Source organism: Acanthochromis polyacanthus, chromosome 12 (genome assembly GCF_021347895.1).
Source record: "Acanthochromis polyacanthus isolate Apoly-LR-REF ecotype Palm Island chromosome 12, KAUST_Apoly_ChrSc, whole genome shotgun sequence".
In the NCBI taxonomy this organism is placed as follows: Eukaryota; Metazoa; Chordata; class Actinopteri; family Pomacentridae; genus Acanthochromis; species Acanthochromis polyacanthus.
This window is the reverse complement of record NC_067124.1, coordinates 32,513,550-32,529,933: the sequence shown is the minus strand read 5'-3', so window position 1 is coordinate 32,529,933 and position 16,384 is coordinate 32,513,550. Positions and strand designations below refer to the sequence as shown.

Here is a 16,384-nt window from a genome sequence, read left to right as displayed (position 1 = left end):
TAAAGAGAAATGCACATCCACTCCAGGTGTCACAATCTAAAGCCAAAATGTTTGTATTTGTTATCGGGATTTCGGGATCTTATCACTATCCAGAGTTGAGATGGTTGTTGTGCTGTTCCACTGCAATGTGTTTGGTCAGAAACGTGAGGAGATGCCACTGTAGTTTGACGTCTTTATTGAGCACTGCCTCACATGTAACACATTCAGTTGAAGTTGTAAGGTATGTGTGTGCTTCTACAAAGAACAAACCAAATTCTTAACAATGAAATAATCTCCCTTAATATGTATACAGTATACTTTGTATACTTTACAAAAAACAAACAAACACAGAATCTGATTCAGCAGAACTTTATTTTCCTTTATATCAATAACATCAAAGCATTGTTTCCAAATTTCTAGATACAAAAGGTATCGGTCACTAACAGCACTCACAACCACAAATTTGCATCAGTATATCTTCTACTTTTCCCTTGCTTTAACTATTAAACAAAACCAAACAGAAATGCAAACAGCGCTGTTATTCACAATTCTATGCAAGACAGTTGCTGTTAGATGTATAGACAATGTAAAACTATGTCAAAAATGAAAAAAGTGAGCCAATTAGAAACTGCATGTTGCAGGAGACAGGAAAACACCATTCTGTTTTTTTGCTTTCTAAATTTCTACTTTCTCACATGTCTGAAACAGTAACAAAGCCGGTTTAAGCACTATGAGGTTGTGCACAGATGAGAAGCAAAGCTAAGAAAACAAGACCACAGAGACCAGCGGTGCCACCAACAGCAGAATGCCAGCAGTTGTACTGGTGGCACTGTTGCAGAAGTCGCCCTGGCAGCAGCTGGTGTCCTTTCCAAGGCCTCCATTGTCTGAGCATATTGGACACTTGAACATACCGTCTTGGAAGCACAGCCCTTCACTGTCACGGCCTTCCCTCCTGTATCCACTGTCAGAATGATACTAATGTTAGTGTTCCAGCTTCAACCTGTGATAAATGTGCTAGAGTCACTAAAACATTCCTCTGAGAGGAGGAAATATGTGGAGCACATCGTAGACACTACAAGCTGTAGGCCTGTTACCTGTTGATGTGATGCAGTAGTCCTCGTCCCCCACACAGTTCAGAGTTGCAGTGCACGATTGTCCATCACAGTAGAAGCATTTCTTTCCATTTTGGGAGGATTGGCCGACATCTGTGAAACAGAATGTTTAATATTTGGAGAAGAAAAGGGAGCTACTAACCAAGCATATAAAAATGGCATATAAATGCAAAGATTTCTGTCATCGGTTTGTTTGTAGAGTCACTGTTATCAAATAAAATTTAGATTTCCAATGCAGGAATTGTTTGTTATATTTACAGTGTGTGACTATGAGAAGCTGAGTTTACAGTTTGGGTTGCCACACCCTTCAGATCCTCTGTCAAAGAGGATCCTGACTGGTCTTGTTTCTCTGACAGTATTTGCTCTGTACAGTCAATCAAATCACACTCTAGATATATATGGCAGTTTCAACATACAAAACATGACAATTTTACCTAGTACTTACTCTGAAGGCAGTCATAAGGTTTGTATAGTTTTTTGTAATGCAACAAAGTGCCAGTTATTGAAAAAAAACATCCCCCAGTGATGCATAGATGCACATATATCAACATGACATGAGGTAAGTTACCCGGGGCAGCTTGAGTGTTGCAGAGATCGGTGGTGCAGCACCTGCTGGTAAATTCAGTCTTTGCAATTCCAAAGTTCACTGATCCTTTGACACACTCTGCAGGCAGCACACAGCCTTTCGAGGTAAGATCAGCGAGTTTTGAAATTCCTGCAAAAAAGAGTGGCAGCTGTAAACTGATCCAGTGCCAAGAAATAACAAAACCAGGGACCTACCAACTAACATACCTGCATATGACACGACTCTCGTCGCACCACACTGTTGATCCTGTAGAGGACATTCTACAGTGTCGCTGCAGGTTCCAGAGTTACTCATTAAACACTTATAACATTTCAGGGTGGAGGCTGATGAAACACAAGATAAGGTAAATCAACTTCACTTGTCTACAATGAATAAAAAAATAGTTTTAACATGTTAACTCTGAAGTGAATGAATCGGATTTTTAAATACAACTGCAAATATGAGCTATCCAACATACGCCAGCTGCAATTCTGATGTGTTTCCTGAAGCCTGTAGCTTGTGCTCAACTTAAATTGTCTGTGCAAAAGCTGCAAACTTGTAAAAGAAAAGCAAAAAACACGCAGCATATATGCTGGATTTAAATAAACCATGTCTCTAACAGTGTTTGAAAAGGCCAAAGTACTGGAGAGAAAAGTAAAACAACAAGAAAGAAAACAGACAACAGAATAAAAACTTGCCTTTGGGGAGAAGCACAATCCCAAGGATCAGCACAAGGAGATGCATTTTTGATGGTGGGAAACAAGTGAGATTCATTTTCATCTCTCCGGGCTATAAGAAGCTCTCCTGAGAAGGGGTTGTCTTCACTCTCAGACCACACCCTCATTTCGTTAACGGAGAGGAAATGTGACTTTAACAAAAGCCTTAAACAAAAAATATCCATATTTTTGCTTTCTACTATATTTTCTTTTCATATTTACTATTTAACAGTGCAAGCTGACATCTCTTTTTTGGTTAGCAATTAATGGTAACTTCTCTTTGCTCTGGAGTTTTTCATCTGTTGGCTGCAAAGTCAGACTGTCAGCTGGACCTCAAATCAAAAGTCTCAAAGATCACAGGTTTGCTTCATACAGAGTTACACATTTATTAGTTTGCAAAGTTTCATTGAATTGATTTAATTTTTTCTTTCAAATAATTAACAATCAGAGAAAAGCTGTATTAGTCCATCATGAGTACTTTAAGTATGCAACCAACAATGTAATTGTTATTAATAGACCTGCCAGTTACTTTTCTTTGATAATCAACTGCTTATCAGTCCTAAAGTAGTAGAGAATGTATTCACTATGCAGCCATGATTCAGTGAAGCATAAGATAACATATTCAGATTTCTTGTCATTCTGAAAACCCCTAAAATGTTGACATGACTTACAAAGAATTCCTTTTGGAAACTGGTAAACAGTCACATTTAAAAAGTGAGTAGTAGTCAAAGAAAAATAACTTTAAATCTTCTTTTCTGTAGTTGTAGGATCCCCAAAGAAAAAACAAAGATGATAATGTAGCCATCCTTTATGAATGAGAGTTTTCTCAGCAAGGGTTTTATTTTTATATGAGCAGCAATTCTTAAGTATCATTTCTGAACGGTTAATCCAAAAAAAAAGAAGAACAAGCCTTTTTTTGAAAAAATGAAGCTCTTCTTTTTTGGGGAAACGAAAGTTACAGACCACCCACACATTTGACTGAGGCAGTCATGTGAAAGCAGTTCATCCAGTATACCAGTAAAGACTTTTTAGTGGAGCTTATGATTTATTTTTTGAGTAAATGACAATTACCTTTCTCTTTTTTTAAATGTACATTTTAAAGATATTGAAAAAATAACTTACAGAATATTTTATTTTCATCTCAGAAAACCTTCAATCCATCAAAACTGCAGTCACATGCAATGAATAATGTCTTGATCATAAAAATGTTTTCTCATCGTGCTTGGACATGTCCAGAGAACTGGATTGCTGCATCTTTTCACTCTCACCACTGCTGTAGTCTTGTTAGTTAACATTACGTTTCCTCAGGGGAGGAAGAGGCAGCTTTCTGATCTGGAGCACAATAGATCTGGATAATTCCAATTTATTTCAACATCTCATCAGGATGAAATGAGCATTATTATCCATTAAATACAGTTTCACTTGTCCTTCCTGAAGGGCCTCCACTAAAGGACACATTTTTCTTCATTTGCCCTGCTATAGAAAGTTACACTGTTATTGAATGCAACCCAGGTGTCAGTTAGCAGAGCAGGCAGCTTATTTTGCAGAGGGCTGACTTCTTCTTCACCACAGCCCACAGAGAAGCTGCAAAGTTGAACATGTAAAAACAAAAAAAGGAAGAGGGATAGAAAATGTGGGTTATGGTTTGTGCAACACTGATGAGAAGTCAGCTGAGACGGGTATGGCTGCAGCCTGGAGACTCCTGCGTGATGGTGCTCATCTCATGGCGCTTGTCTCATGGTGTGGGCGTGTACAACAGCAAGTGTACACGGTCAAAAATCTAAAGCCGTGCTTTCAGTCAGCGATGGCGTTACAGGTAAATTCCCAGAGAGGCCGATTTTTATATCCATTTAATACATAAGACGTTTGACGTTTGAATGAAACGTTAACGTTTCATTTGAATTGTAAGGTGTCCGTGGGCTAACACGTAGCTACGTCTTTATTTGAGGAAACGTTCCTTGCCTCTTTTTTTTTCTTTCAAGCTAATACCTAATGTTAGCTACCTAAAGCAGTGTTTTCTCTTTTACTGATAAATGAAAGTGTTTTTCAGTTCATGATAAGATGTTCAAAGAAAGAATTCACTTATTTACTTATTTATTTTAAATTATCATTTGTCCACCTGTCAACTCAACTTTTTTCAGGATGAAATCATCTGCTTAATTGGCATGATTTATTTATTATTGTTCAGTAAGTCACCATTATGAAATGTATATAGTATGTCTAGGTGTTTTACAGATTTTGTTATGTTCAGGGCAAAATGCGGCAAGAATAATATACAGAATACCTTTGTTTTGCATTCAGATGGCAATGATCATTGAAGGAAAATCATTTTTCAACATGAATATGCAAGAACTGTAGTTAAGACAATTGTGTCTCAGTGTGTAGCGTTAAACTGGAATAAATCAGAACACGATTCTCAGTTTAAGAGAATGTATGACAAGAAAATTATTAATTACAATTAATTTTTATTACTATTTTTGTATATTTTTCCCCTCCCAACTCCTTTTGAATGTCATGAAATATATGATTTTTGATTTGAATGTGGACTGTGTGTTTTCTTGAGTGTAATAAATAATAAATGAGAATATAAATTAATGACAGGCAAATTTATATTGTATCCCCATTTGACAATAAAAACAGTAATAATAAAACCTAAAACAATTTTTGACAACAGACTACTCTTTGTTGTCTGAACTTTTAGAAATTCTAGGAACAACAAGTAAGCCTGCAGTTTGAGAGCGAAGAGTTCTACTAGGATAATATGGTACTGACAGATCTTTAAGATATGATGGAGATTGGTTATTAAGAGCTTTATATGTCAGAAGAAGGATTTTAAATTCTATTCTGGATTTAACAGGAAGCCAGTGAAGAGAAGCAAGTATAGGGGAAATATGATTTCTTTTGCTAACTCCTGTCAGTACTCTCGCAGCAGCATTTTGGATCAACTGTAGATGTTTAAGAGAGCTATTTGGACAACCCGATAATAAGGAATTGCAATAGTCAAGCCTGGAAGTAACAAAAGCATGAACTATTTTTTCTGCATCACTCTGAGACAGAATGTTCCTGATTTTTACAATATTACGCAGGTGAAAAAAGGAAGTCCTACAGACTTGCTTTATGTGTGAGTTAAAGGACATGTCCTGGTCAAAAATAACTCCAAGATTCCTCACAGTAGTACTGGAGGCCAACATAATGCCATCCAGAGTAACTATTTGCTTTGAAAGCGAGTTTCTAAGATGTTTGGGGCCAAATACAATGACTTCAGTTTTGTCTGAATTTAGCAGTAGGAAGTCATCCAGGTTTTAATGTCCTTAAGACAATCTTACAGTCTAGCTAGCTGATCAGTTTCATCTGGCTTCATAGATAAATACAATTGGGTGTCATCTGCATAACAATGGAAGTTAATACAGTGCTTCCTAATAATATTGCCTAAAGGAAGCATGTATAATGTGAAAAGTATCGGTCCTAAGACAGAACCCTGAGGAACTCCATGATTAACTTTAGTATGCTCAGAAGAGTTATTGTTGACATGCACAAACTGGAACCTATCTGATAAGTAGGATTTAAACCAGTCCAGTGCTGTCCCTTTAATGCCAATTGAATGTTCTAGACGCTGTAATAAAATTTTGTGGTCAATTGTGTCGAACGCTGCACTAAGATCTAACAAAACAAGTATAGAGACTAGTCCATTATCTGATGCTATGAGAAGGTCATTAGTAACTTTCACCAGAGCTGTCTCTGTGCTATGATGCACTCTGAAGCCTGACTGAAACACTTCAAACAAATTATTCCTTTGTAAGTGTTCACATAATTGATTTGCAACTATCCTTTCCAGAATTTTAGAGAGAAATGGTAGGTTGGATATTGGTCTATAGTTAGCTAACACATCTGGATCTAAAGTGGGCTTTTTAAGCAAAGGTTTGATGACAGCAACCTTATAAGCCTGTGGTACATAGCCTGTTACTAGAGAGAGATTAATCAGATCTAACATTGAAGAATTAATTAAAGGTAAAATCTCCTTGAAGAGTCTAGTTGGGATAGGATCTAAAAGACATGTTGATGGTTTGGATGTAGAAACTGTCGAAATTAGTTCAGAGAGACGTATAGGAGTGAAGAATTCTAAAGATTCATCAGGTCTAACAGCCAATTCAAAAGCATCTGTGACATTTGTAGGAAGGGCCAGATTAATTTTATCTCTAATCATAACTATTTTATGTGTAAAGAAGCTCATGAAGTCATTACAGCTTAGAGCTAAAGGAATACAAGGTTCAACAGAGCTCTGACTCTTTGTCAGCCTGGCTACAGTGCTAAAGAGAAACCTAAGGTTGTTCTTGTTCTCCTCTATTAAAGATGAATAATAAGTTGTCCTGGCATTACGAAGAGCTTTTTTTTTATAGATTACTAGACTATTTTTCCAAGCCACATACACTTCCTCTGAATTAGTGGAATACCACTTTCTTTCCAGCTTTCGGGATGCCTGCTTTGAAGTTCGTAGCTGGGAATTATACCAAGGAGCAAGTCTTCTCTGAGATATAACTTTATTTTTACAGGTGCAACACTATCAAGAGTTGTACACAGTGAGGCTGAAGCATTATTAACATAATAATCCACTTCTGTGGGGATAAAATTATAATATTTGCCTTCTGATTTATCAGTAAATGTTGCTGAAGTAAACAGTGATGGTATTATTTCCTTAAATTTAGATACTGAATTGTCAGACAAACACCTACTGTAATGATATTTGTTCTCAGCTGCTAAACAATCCTTTACTTTAAATTGAAATGTTATTATAAAATGGTCAGAAAGAAGAGGGTTCTGGGGAAATACTGTTAACTCTTCAATTTCTATGCCATAAGTCAGGACAAGGTCAAGAGTGTGATTAAAACTATGAGTTGGTTTATTTACATGTTGAGAAAACCCAATTGAGTCTAATAATGAATTAAAAGCTGTTGTAAGGCTGTCGCTGTCTATGTCAACATGAATGTTAAAGTCACCCGCAATAATAACTTTGTCTGAACTGAGCACTAATTCAGATAAAAAGTCTGAGAATTGAGATAAAAACTCAGAATAAGGAGCAGGAGGACGATATATAACAACAAATAAAACTGGTTTCTGAGCTTTCAAATTTGGATGAGAGAGACTAAGAGTAAGATTTTCAAATGAGCTATAATCAGGTTGAGGCCTCTGGTTCAATTTTAAACTAGAATGGTAGATTGCTGCTACTCCTCCTCCTCGGCCTGTGATTCGAGGAATATGACAGTTAATATGACTAGGGGGAGTTGATTCGATTAGACTAATAAATTCTTCCTGCTGCAACCAGGTTTCAGTCAAACAGAACAAATCAATCTGGTGATCAGTTATCAACTCATTTACTAGCAGAGATTTAGACGAGAGAGATCTAATATTTAACAGACCACATTTAATTGTCCTGTTTCTTTGCTCTGTTGAAATAGAGGTATTAATTTTTATTAAATTTTATGGTTACTATTTCTTTTGTATATTTTTGATTTGTTTAATTTATTGAATTTTGGTGGTCGGGGGACAGACACAGTCTCAATAAAGTTAACTGAATTACTGGAGGGTGCCAGCTGTGAGGAAAGTGCAGAGAGATGTTTAAGACTACAGCTCTGCATCCTGGTCTTAACTCTGGGTTGTCATGCTTTAGGAGTAATAAATAAAATCAGCCATATTCCTAGAAATGAGAGCTGCACCAGCCAAAGTGGGATGGATGCCGTCTCTCCTAATCAGACCAGGTTTTCCCCAAAAAGAGCTCCAATCATCTATAAAGCCCACGTCGTTTGATGGACACCACATAGACAACCAGCGGCGAAACGACAACATGCGGCTAAACATGTCATCGTTGGTCAGATCAAGCAAGGGTCCAGAGAAAACTACGGAGTCCGACATGGTTTTGGCGAAAGTACACACCGATGCCACGCTAATTTTGGTGACCTCCGATTGGTGTAACCGGGTGTCATTACCGCCGACGTGTATAACAATCTTACTATATTTACGATTATCTTTAGCCAGCAGTTTCCAATTTGCTTCTATGTCGCCCGCTCTGGCCCCTGGGAGGCATTTAACTATGGTCGCTGGTGTCGCTAGCTTCACGTTTCTGACTATGGAGCTGCCAATGATCAGAGTTGGTTTCTCAGTGGGTGTGTCGCTGAGCAGGGAAAAACGATTAGAAACATGAAGCGGTTTGTGGTGGGCCGGGACAGTGGGCTTGAGCTTAGGACTGTTTTTCCTACGAACTGTCACCCAGCTACCCGGCTGCTCGGGAGCTGCTAAGGGACGGCTAACAGATGCTACACTAGCAGCTAAGCTACTGCGGTCCACACCGGTTAATGGGGCCTGGCTAGCTGCTAGCGGGTTATTTTCCATGGTGCGGAGCCGCGATTTCAATTCAGAGAGCCTCGCCTCCAGAGCTACAAAAAGGCTGCACTTATTACACATATCGTTATCACTAAAGGAGGCAGAGGAATAACTAAACATGTGGCACACTGAGCAGGAGAGGGAGAGAGAGGGAGAGGAAGAGGCAGAAGCCATGCTAACAACACGACACAGCGCTGAAACAGGAAATGACGCAATACACTCACTGTAACGTCAGACGTCGCCTTTGGAAAGCTCACCTGTACCTGTCCACAAATTGCGTAATCATAGGCCTCCAGGCTGCAGCGATTTAGTTTTGGGGTACACTTGCTGTTGTACACGCCCACACCATGAGACGAGCGCCATGAGACGAGCGCCATCACGCAGAAGTCTCCAGGCTGCAGCCATACCCGTCACACCACACACATGCTCAGCCCCGCACTCAGGTGACAGCTCTGGGCTGAGTAGAGTTGATATCGCGGTGGTGTGTGCAGTAAAGCCCAGCCAGGCAGTTGGAGATGGAGATGAACGTAAAAAAAGTTAACAGTGAGCCACCCGCAGAAGCATGTAATACATTGTGTTGTTAAAGGAAAAGTCATTCTATTTGCTGATAATTATTTTAGTAGACTGGGTAAGCCTATAGACCCTTTAATGACCCACGTCACGAATGATGTCACAGCTTTAGCTGGAGGCAAAAGAGGAAGCCCGCGGCCGTGACCGAAAAGTCCCAGGCGAATTTGACTCCCCATCCGGCCCTGTTCACAGGAGTGATCACTGCAGGGGGATGGGACGGCAAACAGGAGAGAGATGGCAGATCTGGTGGCCTGGAGTCAGAACGGGTTTTACCACGGAAAGGATTGTTGATCCAAGGTAAATGGTGGAGCTGCACTCATTTATACACATAGAGGAGGCTGAGGTGGAGAAAGTGAAAACCTTCAAGTTACTCTGAGTTCACATCAGCACGGATCTCATCTGGTCTCACAACACACACCATACTGTAAGCAGCTGCTGTGCTTTCTGTGAGCACGCCCGCCAAAGGTCTTTGTAACTTCTACAAGAGTCCAATTTAGTGTCCAGAGCAGCTCCATCTCTGTGTGGTACAGTGACCACACAGCTCAGGACAGGAAGGCTCTACAGTGAGTGAATAAGTTTAGATCACAGACCCAACACAGCCTCTTCACACTTCTGTCATCAGGCAGGCGCTACAAAGAGTGTGGCCCCTACAGGCAGTGCAGGAGATAATAGGATTTTTTTTTGCATTCTGCCAAGTACAAATGTGTTCAGTGAAAAGCTTGGTTTTTAGTCTTTTCTTGAAGACAGAGAGGGATTCTGCAGATTGAGCGTAGTTTAGTAACTCATTCCACCACAGGAGAACCACAGAGGAGAAGAGTCTAGCTGTCGAGCGGCCCTGTTGTGGTGGTTGTATCAGGCACTTTTAGTTGGCTATGCGGTAGGGAGCGTAGACATTGTTATGGACACAGGTAGCTGTGAGCCATCTGGGTTCTGGATGGTTTTCTGCTGGGCTTTTTTGTGTGGGGTAATTGCATGTGTGGGTTCAGCTGTGGCTGTTGTCAGAGTCTTTTCAGAGTCTCTCTGGAACACCAGCTGTCAGCCATTTCACCTAATGGTTCTGGAGATGACGGCCTGCACTGCCCTGTTCTCCCCACCTTCAGCCCTTCCTGACTGGGCCACCCTCCAGTTCCCCTCCACCACTATCCAATCAGATGCAGCCAGCACCACACCTGCAGACTACATATCTGCCACCATGTTAGTAGTTGGGTTGGTTGGTATCACTGACCAGTCTGCCCTGGTGCCTCATTGTATGTGATCATTTGTTTGTATGTTGATGTGTGTCAGTCTGCAGGTATGTGTGGTTGGATTTGTGGGGAGCACAGATGCTTTGGTCTGTAGACACTCTTGGTGAGTTCTACAGACACTTTGGGCTTCTGTTGGCGGCTGCTACTTTGATGTGGAGCCTGGGGACTGCTAATTTAGTGAATAAGCCATTTGAGTGTTTGTGACCTGTGTGGTCTGTGTGTAAGAGTGAGACACCAGTTTTGTTTAGTTTGTTTTGGCACTCTTTGTGCTAGTTTTTGTTACTGGTGGTGGGTGTTGCTGATGTACTTATGTTTGGCTAGGGAATGTAGTTGTTTTGGGTTTAGATAGTTTGCAAACTCTATTAGCCTTCATTTGTTATATTCTGTTCTTTGATTTAGCAACACTCACCAGTTTTGTGTTCCATTCACCACTAAGCAATAAATCCCTTCACCTGAACCAATAACGTCTGGTTTTTTGTTGCATCCAGCCAACCGCTAGAGGTTGGACCGTAACAACCTGAATGACAGAATTCAGGTAGGAAGGAGCTTTTTTCATTGTAGTTCTTAATGCAAGTGTCAGAGTTGTGAATTTTATGTGGTCAGCAACTGGAAACCAGTGAAGGGATCTGAATAGCGGGATGATGTGCTGTTTTTGGCTGGTTGAAAACCAGACATGCTGCTGCATTCTGGATCATCTGCAGAAGTTTGACCATACATGCGGGGAGGCCTTCTAGTAAGGAGTTACAGTAGTCGATGCGTGATATTACTGAAGCCTGTACCAGGAGTTGTGCTGCATGTTCAGACAGGTATGGTCTGATCTTCCTGATGTTGTACAGGGCAAATTGACACAATTGATGAACAGAGGCCACATGATCCTTGAGGGTTAGTTGATCGTCGATCATAACATCCAAGTCTATGGCAGATTTTATGGGTTTTAGTTGGCTTGATTCAAGCTGGATTATAGTGGCAAATAAACCAAATCTGAAAAAAAATCTCTTCATCCCTCAAAATTAGCCGATTTCTATGTGTAAAAACCTTGATTTTTCATGAAGCCCTGCAAAATTTTGTGTTCATAAAGGGAATATTTTCAAGGTTGCAGGCCGTCACAGTACTAAGGGGCAGGTCTTAATTTAGATATTTTTAAGTTGAGCCACTTTCTCCAGAATTGAGCCCTTGTAATTTCCTTTGTAAAGGAGAAAGACCCATCCACTCCAGGTGTCACAATCTAAAGCCAAAATCTTTACATTGTTCAGCACAGTTTTTTTCTATAGCCAACTTTAGGCATCAATATCATTAATTAAATCATGGCTTCAATATCAAAACCATTTTAATGTCTGACATAGATACCTAACATCTGTTATCCATTGGCTAATAATTTACTGGAAAAAGTGCTTTTTAGGTAAAATTTAATGAATCATATCACCAAGTGGGATAGGTGGTTGGTCAAAACAAGTTAAAGGACATGAAACGTGTCTTTTTTATTTTTTACCAATATGGCACTTGTCAGCCTTTAAGGTTGCCGTTTGGTAAAACCATGGCTGACATTTACATACTCTCAGGCTGAATCCCAAACCGCCCCCCACACACTCCCTCTCCACTACCGAGTGTCACTCCAAAAGAAGTCACATTCGCAGCTGTGGAGGGCACCTATTATTGAAGGGGGAGGGTATAAATACGATCGTCAGGAATGGGACGCCCTGTCGCCTCACCAGAAAATGGAAGACGTCATCACCATGGTAACACAAAGACGCCTACTGTCATGGCTGTAGCGCTGTGGCACAGGTTGCAACTAACAAGGATCGCTGCTGCTTCCAGAAGACGAAAGCATCCCACTTTTTTTCACTTACGTTTTCCAATCCTATTATCTGGCATTTCAAATCCAACAAATGAATGAATTAATTCTGTCAGTTGTGTTCAAATTTTAAGGTGTCAGGGGGTGCCCAATTAAATCAAACGTCAGCAGAGAAGAAGATTTGTTTCTTTTGATTTATCTTTTTACACCACTCTTTTTGTGATGTTCTGTCAGTGTGAAAAAGGCGTGGGAGAAATAATGGACGCATGTGGAACTTACATCAATATGTTTGTTTCCTCCTCCATTTCGACGTTGCACTTCCTGAAAAAGTTGTCCAGAGTGAGCATCGATGCAGACTCGCTATTTAAGGGCTGAACAGTCCACTCTCCCTCCACACTATGCGGTTTGGGACGGCCCTTAATATGGAGGACCCTCCGCGGGAACGCGCAAATGGAGGGGTAGTGTGTAGGGATAGTGTGTAGGGGGCGGTTTGGGATTCAGCCACATTCTCTGTGGCTAACTGCCATTTCTTGCTACTCAGTTGATGACTGAATCTTATATGGTATTTCTCTTACATGTCTTCGACCAGCAAATAATGATCAACTATCACTGAGAAGCAGCCAAAAACAGCAAATTAGGAGGTTTTCATCCTGGTTCACCGGATCAGAAGTAAACATTTCTGTCAGCAGAATTTGGGGGGTTGTCATGAGTGATAAAGAGAATCGTCACTGTTATGTACATAAAGTTGTGTAAATGTTTCTACATTTACCCTGAGCTATTCAATGGGAACATATGTCAGAGCTTTTAAAACTTTTTGATGGAACTGAGGATTTAGAATTTTTTTAAAACGGAATTATATTCATCAGAATTTTAAGAACTTTATTTTGCTTTCATATCAGTAACATCAAAGCATTTTTTAACATTCCTGAATACAAAAGTTGATGCTAACAGCACTCACAACAAACAATTTGCATCAGTATATCTTTTACTTTCCTCTTGTTTTAACTATCAAACAAAACCTAACAAAAACACAAACAATGCTGTTATTCACAATTCTATGCAAGACAGCTGCTGTTAGATGTATAGACAACGTGTAAAAATAAGCAGATTAGAAACTGCATGTTGCAAGACAGAGAAAAAAATGTCTTTTGCTTTCTAAAATTCTACTTTCTCACATGTCTGAAACAGTAACAAAGCTGGTTTAAGCACTATGAGGTTGTGCACAGATGAGAAGCAAAACTAAGAAAACAAGACCACAGAGACCAGCGGTGCCACCAACAGCAGAATACCAGCAGTTGTACTGGTGGCACTGTTGCAGAAGTTGCCCTGGCAGCAGCTGTTGTCCATTCCAATGGCTCCCAACTTCTGAGCATATTGGACACTTGAACATACCGTCTTGGAAGCACAGCCCTTCACTGTCACGGCCTGCCCTCCTGTAGCCACTGTCAGAATTATAATAATGTCAGTGTTCCAGCTTCAAGTTGTGATAAATGTGCTAGAGTCACTAAACATTCCTCTGAGAGGAGGAAATATATGGAGTACATAGTAGACACTACAAGCTGTAGGGCTGTTACCTGTTGATGAGATGCAGTAGTCCTCGTCCCCCACACAGTTCAGAGTTGCATTGCACGATTGTCCATCACAGTAGAAACACTTTTTGCCATTTGGGGAGGACTGACCGACATCTGTCAAATAGAACGTACAATATTTGGAGAGGAAAAGGAGCTGTAGAGGGTGACCTGCAGTCCATTTCACTAACTACTAACCAACCATTGAAAAATTAGCATATAAATTCAGTCACACCCAGCCAACAATATAATGTGAAATGTGCAATAGTCACCACTGCCTCATTCACTCCATTATTTATATCCACTGTTATATATACTGTACATTTGTAAATAGACAATGTTTGACAATGCATTATTTTCTAAGATTTATTTGCACTGAAAAGGAGAAGCTCTCCAATTTCGTTATACACTGTATAATGACAAGAAGGCATATTCTATTCTATTCTATTCCAAGATTTCTGCCACTGGTTTGTTTGTAGAATGACAGTTATCAAATAAAACATAGATTTCCAGTGCAGGAAATGCTTGTTATATTTACAGTGTGTGACTATGAGAAGCTGAGTTTACAGTTTGGGTTGCCACAACCTTCAGCTCCTCTGTCAAAGAGGATCCTGACTGGTCTTGTTCCTCTGACAATTTCTGCTTCACACTGTCAGTAAAATCATGCTTTTAATTCTGGTAGTTTCAGTAAAACAAAACATGACAAATTTAACCAGCCCTAACTTCGAAGGCAGTCATATGGTTTGCATAGTTTTTGCTCATGCAAGTAAATGGTGGTTTCAAGGGGGGAAAAAGTCTCCCAGTGCTGCAAAGATGCATCAACAGACAATAAGTTACCCGGAGCAGGTTGAGTGTTGCAGAGATCGGAGGTGCAGCACCTGCTGGTAAATTCACCCTTTGCCATTCCAAAGTTGGCTGACCCTTTGACACATACTGCAGGTAGCACACAGGCTTTCAATGCAAAATCATCGAGTTTTGAACCTCCTGCAAGAAAAGTAAGTGGCAGCTGTAAACCGAGCCAGTGCCATGAAAGAATAAAACCAGGGAAGTACCAACAAACAAACCTTCATATAACACGACTCTCATCGCGCCACACTGTTGATCCTGTAGAGGACATTCTACAGTGTCGGTGCAGGTTCCAGAGTTATCCATTAAACACTGATAACATTTCAGGGTGGAGGCTGATGAAACACAAGATAAGGCAAATCAACTTCACTTGTCTACAAAAAAAGTAGAGCTGTCTATTAAAAAAAAAGTTTTAACACATTAACTCTGAAGTGAATGAATCAGATTTTTAAATACAACTGCTATCCAACATGCGCCAGCTGCAATTCTGATGTGTTTCCTGAAGCCTGTAGCTTGTACACGAAGTAAATTGTCTGTGCAAAAGCTGCAAATGTGTAACATCCATCCATCATCTATACACCACTTAATCCTCATTAGGGTAGCGGGGGTGCTGGAGTCTATCCCAGCTGACTCGGGTCTTGCCCTTACTGAAGGCAGGGGACACCCTCGCCAGTCTGTCACAGGGCTACATATACAGACAGACAATCACACTCACATTCACACCTACGGGCAATTTAGAATCATTTTTGGACTGTGGGAGGAAGATGGAGTACCCTGAGAAAACCCACGCATGCACAGGGAGAACATGCAAACTCCATGCAGAAAGATCCCAGGCCCAGGCCTTGACGTGAACCAGGGATCTTCTTGCTGCAAGGCGAAAGTGCTAACCACTACGCAGCCCAAATATGTAATAGAAAATCAAAAAGCACGCATCATATATGCTGGATTTAAATAAACCATGTCTTTAGCAGTGTTTGAAAAGGCCAAAATGTTGGAGAGAAAAGTGAAACAACACGAAGAAAGAAAACAACAGAATGAAAACTTGCCTTTGGGGAGAAGCACAATCCCAAGGATCAGCACAAGGAGACGCATTTTTGATGGTGGGAAACAAGTGAGATTTAGTTTGATCTCTTCGGGCTAGAAGAAGCTCTTCTGAGGTGTTGTCTTCACTCTCAGACCACACCCTCATTTATTTGACGGAGACGAAATGTGACTTTTTTTTTTTTTTTAAAGCCTTAAAACACTTTATCTTTTTTCTTTTAAAAAAAAATATCCGGACTTCCGGTTGAGCGACCATGAGGGCAGCAGGCTAAGTCAGCGGCTCCCCCTCAATTACTATCTATACCTCCTGTACCTTGGTTAAAACAATTTCTAGATTTTTGTAAATTGCAGTAGGGGCACAAAATATGCCTAGGAGCCAGCAGAAGAAGTCAATCCACGGTAAAGGACCCGAGCAGCTCCCCAAGAACAACGAACCACTCGCCGACGAGAGCAACGCTAGCACTAGCCAGCTAGCCACAGAGGCGCAACAGCTGGAGGAAAGCATGGCGAACCTGGACGTGATTCTTAAAGAACTGAGAGATTTTCGGAAAGAAAACGGCGGAGCGCTGAGGGAGA

General features: G+C 40.5%; 1 protein-coding gene across 1 annotated transcript; it reads right to left on the bottom strand.

Moving 5' to 3' along the window:
* Positions 1–332: 332 nt before the first annotated feature.
* LOC127536601 (urokinase plasminogen activator surface receptor-like) lies at positions 333–2,469 on the bottom strand. The gene is given in 6 exon segments (XM_051957460.1): positions 333–863; positions 866–940; positions 1,074–1,184; positions 1,660–1,806; positions 1,884–2,000; positions 2,355–2,469. Coding segments are annotated over 6 exon segments (657 nt in total). The 5' UTR covers positions 2,437–2,469; the 3' UTR covers positions 333–738.
* Positions 2,470–16,384: the final 13,915 nt, after the last annotated feature.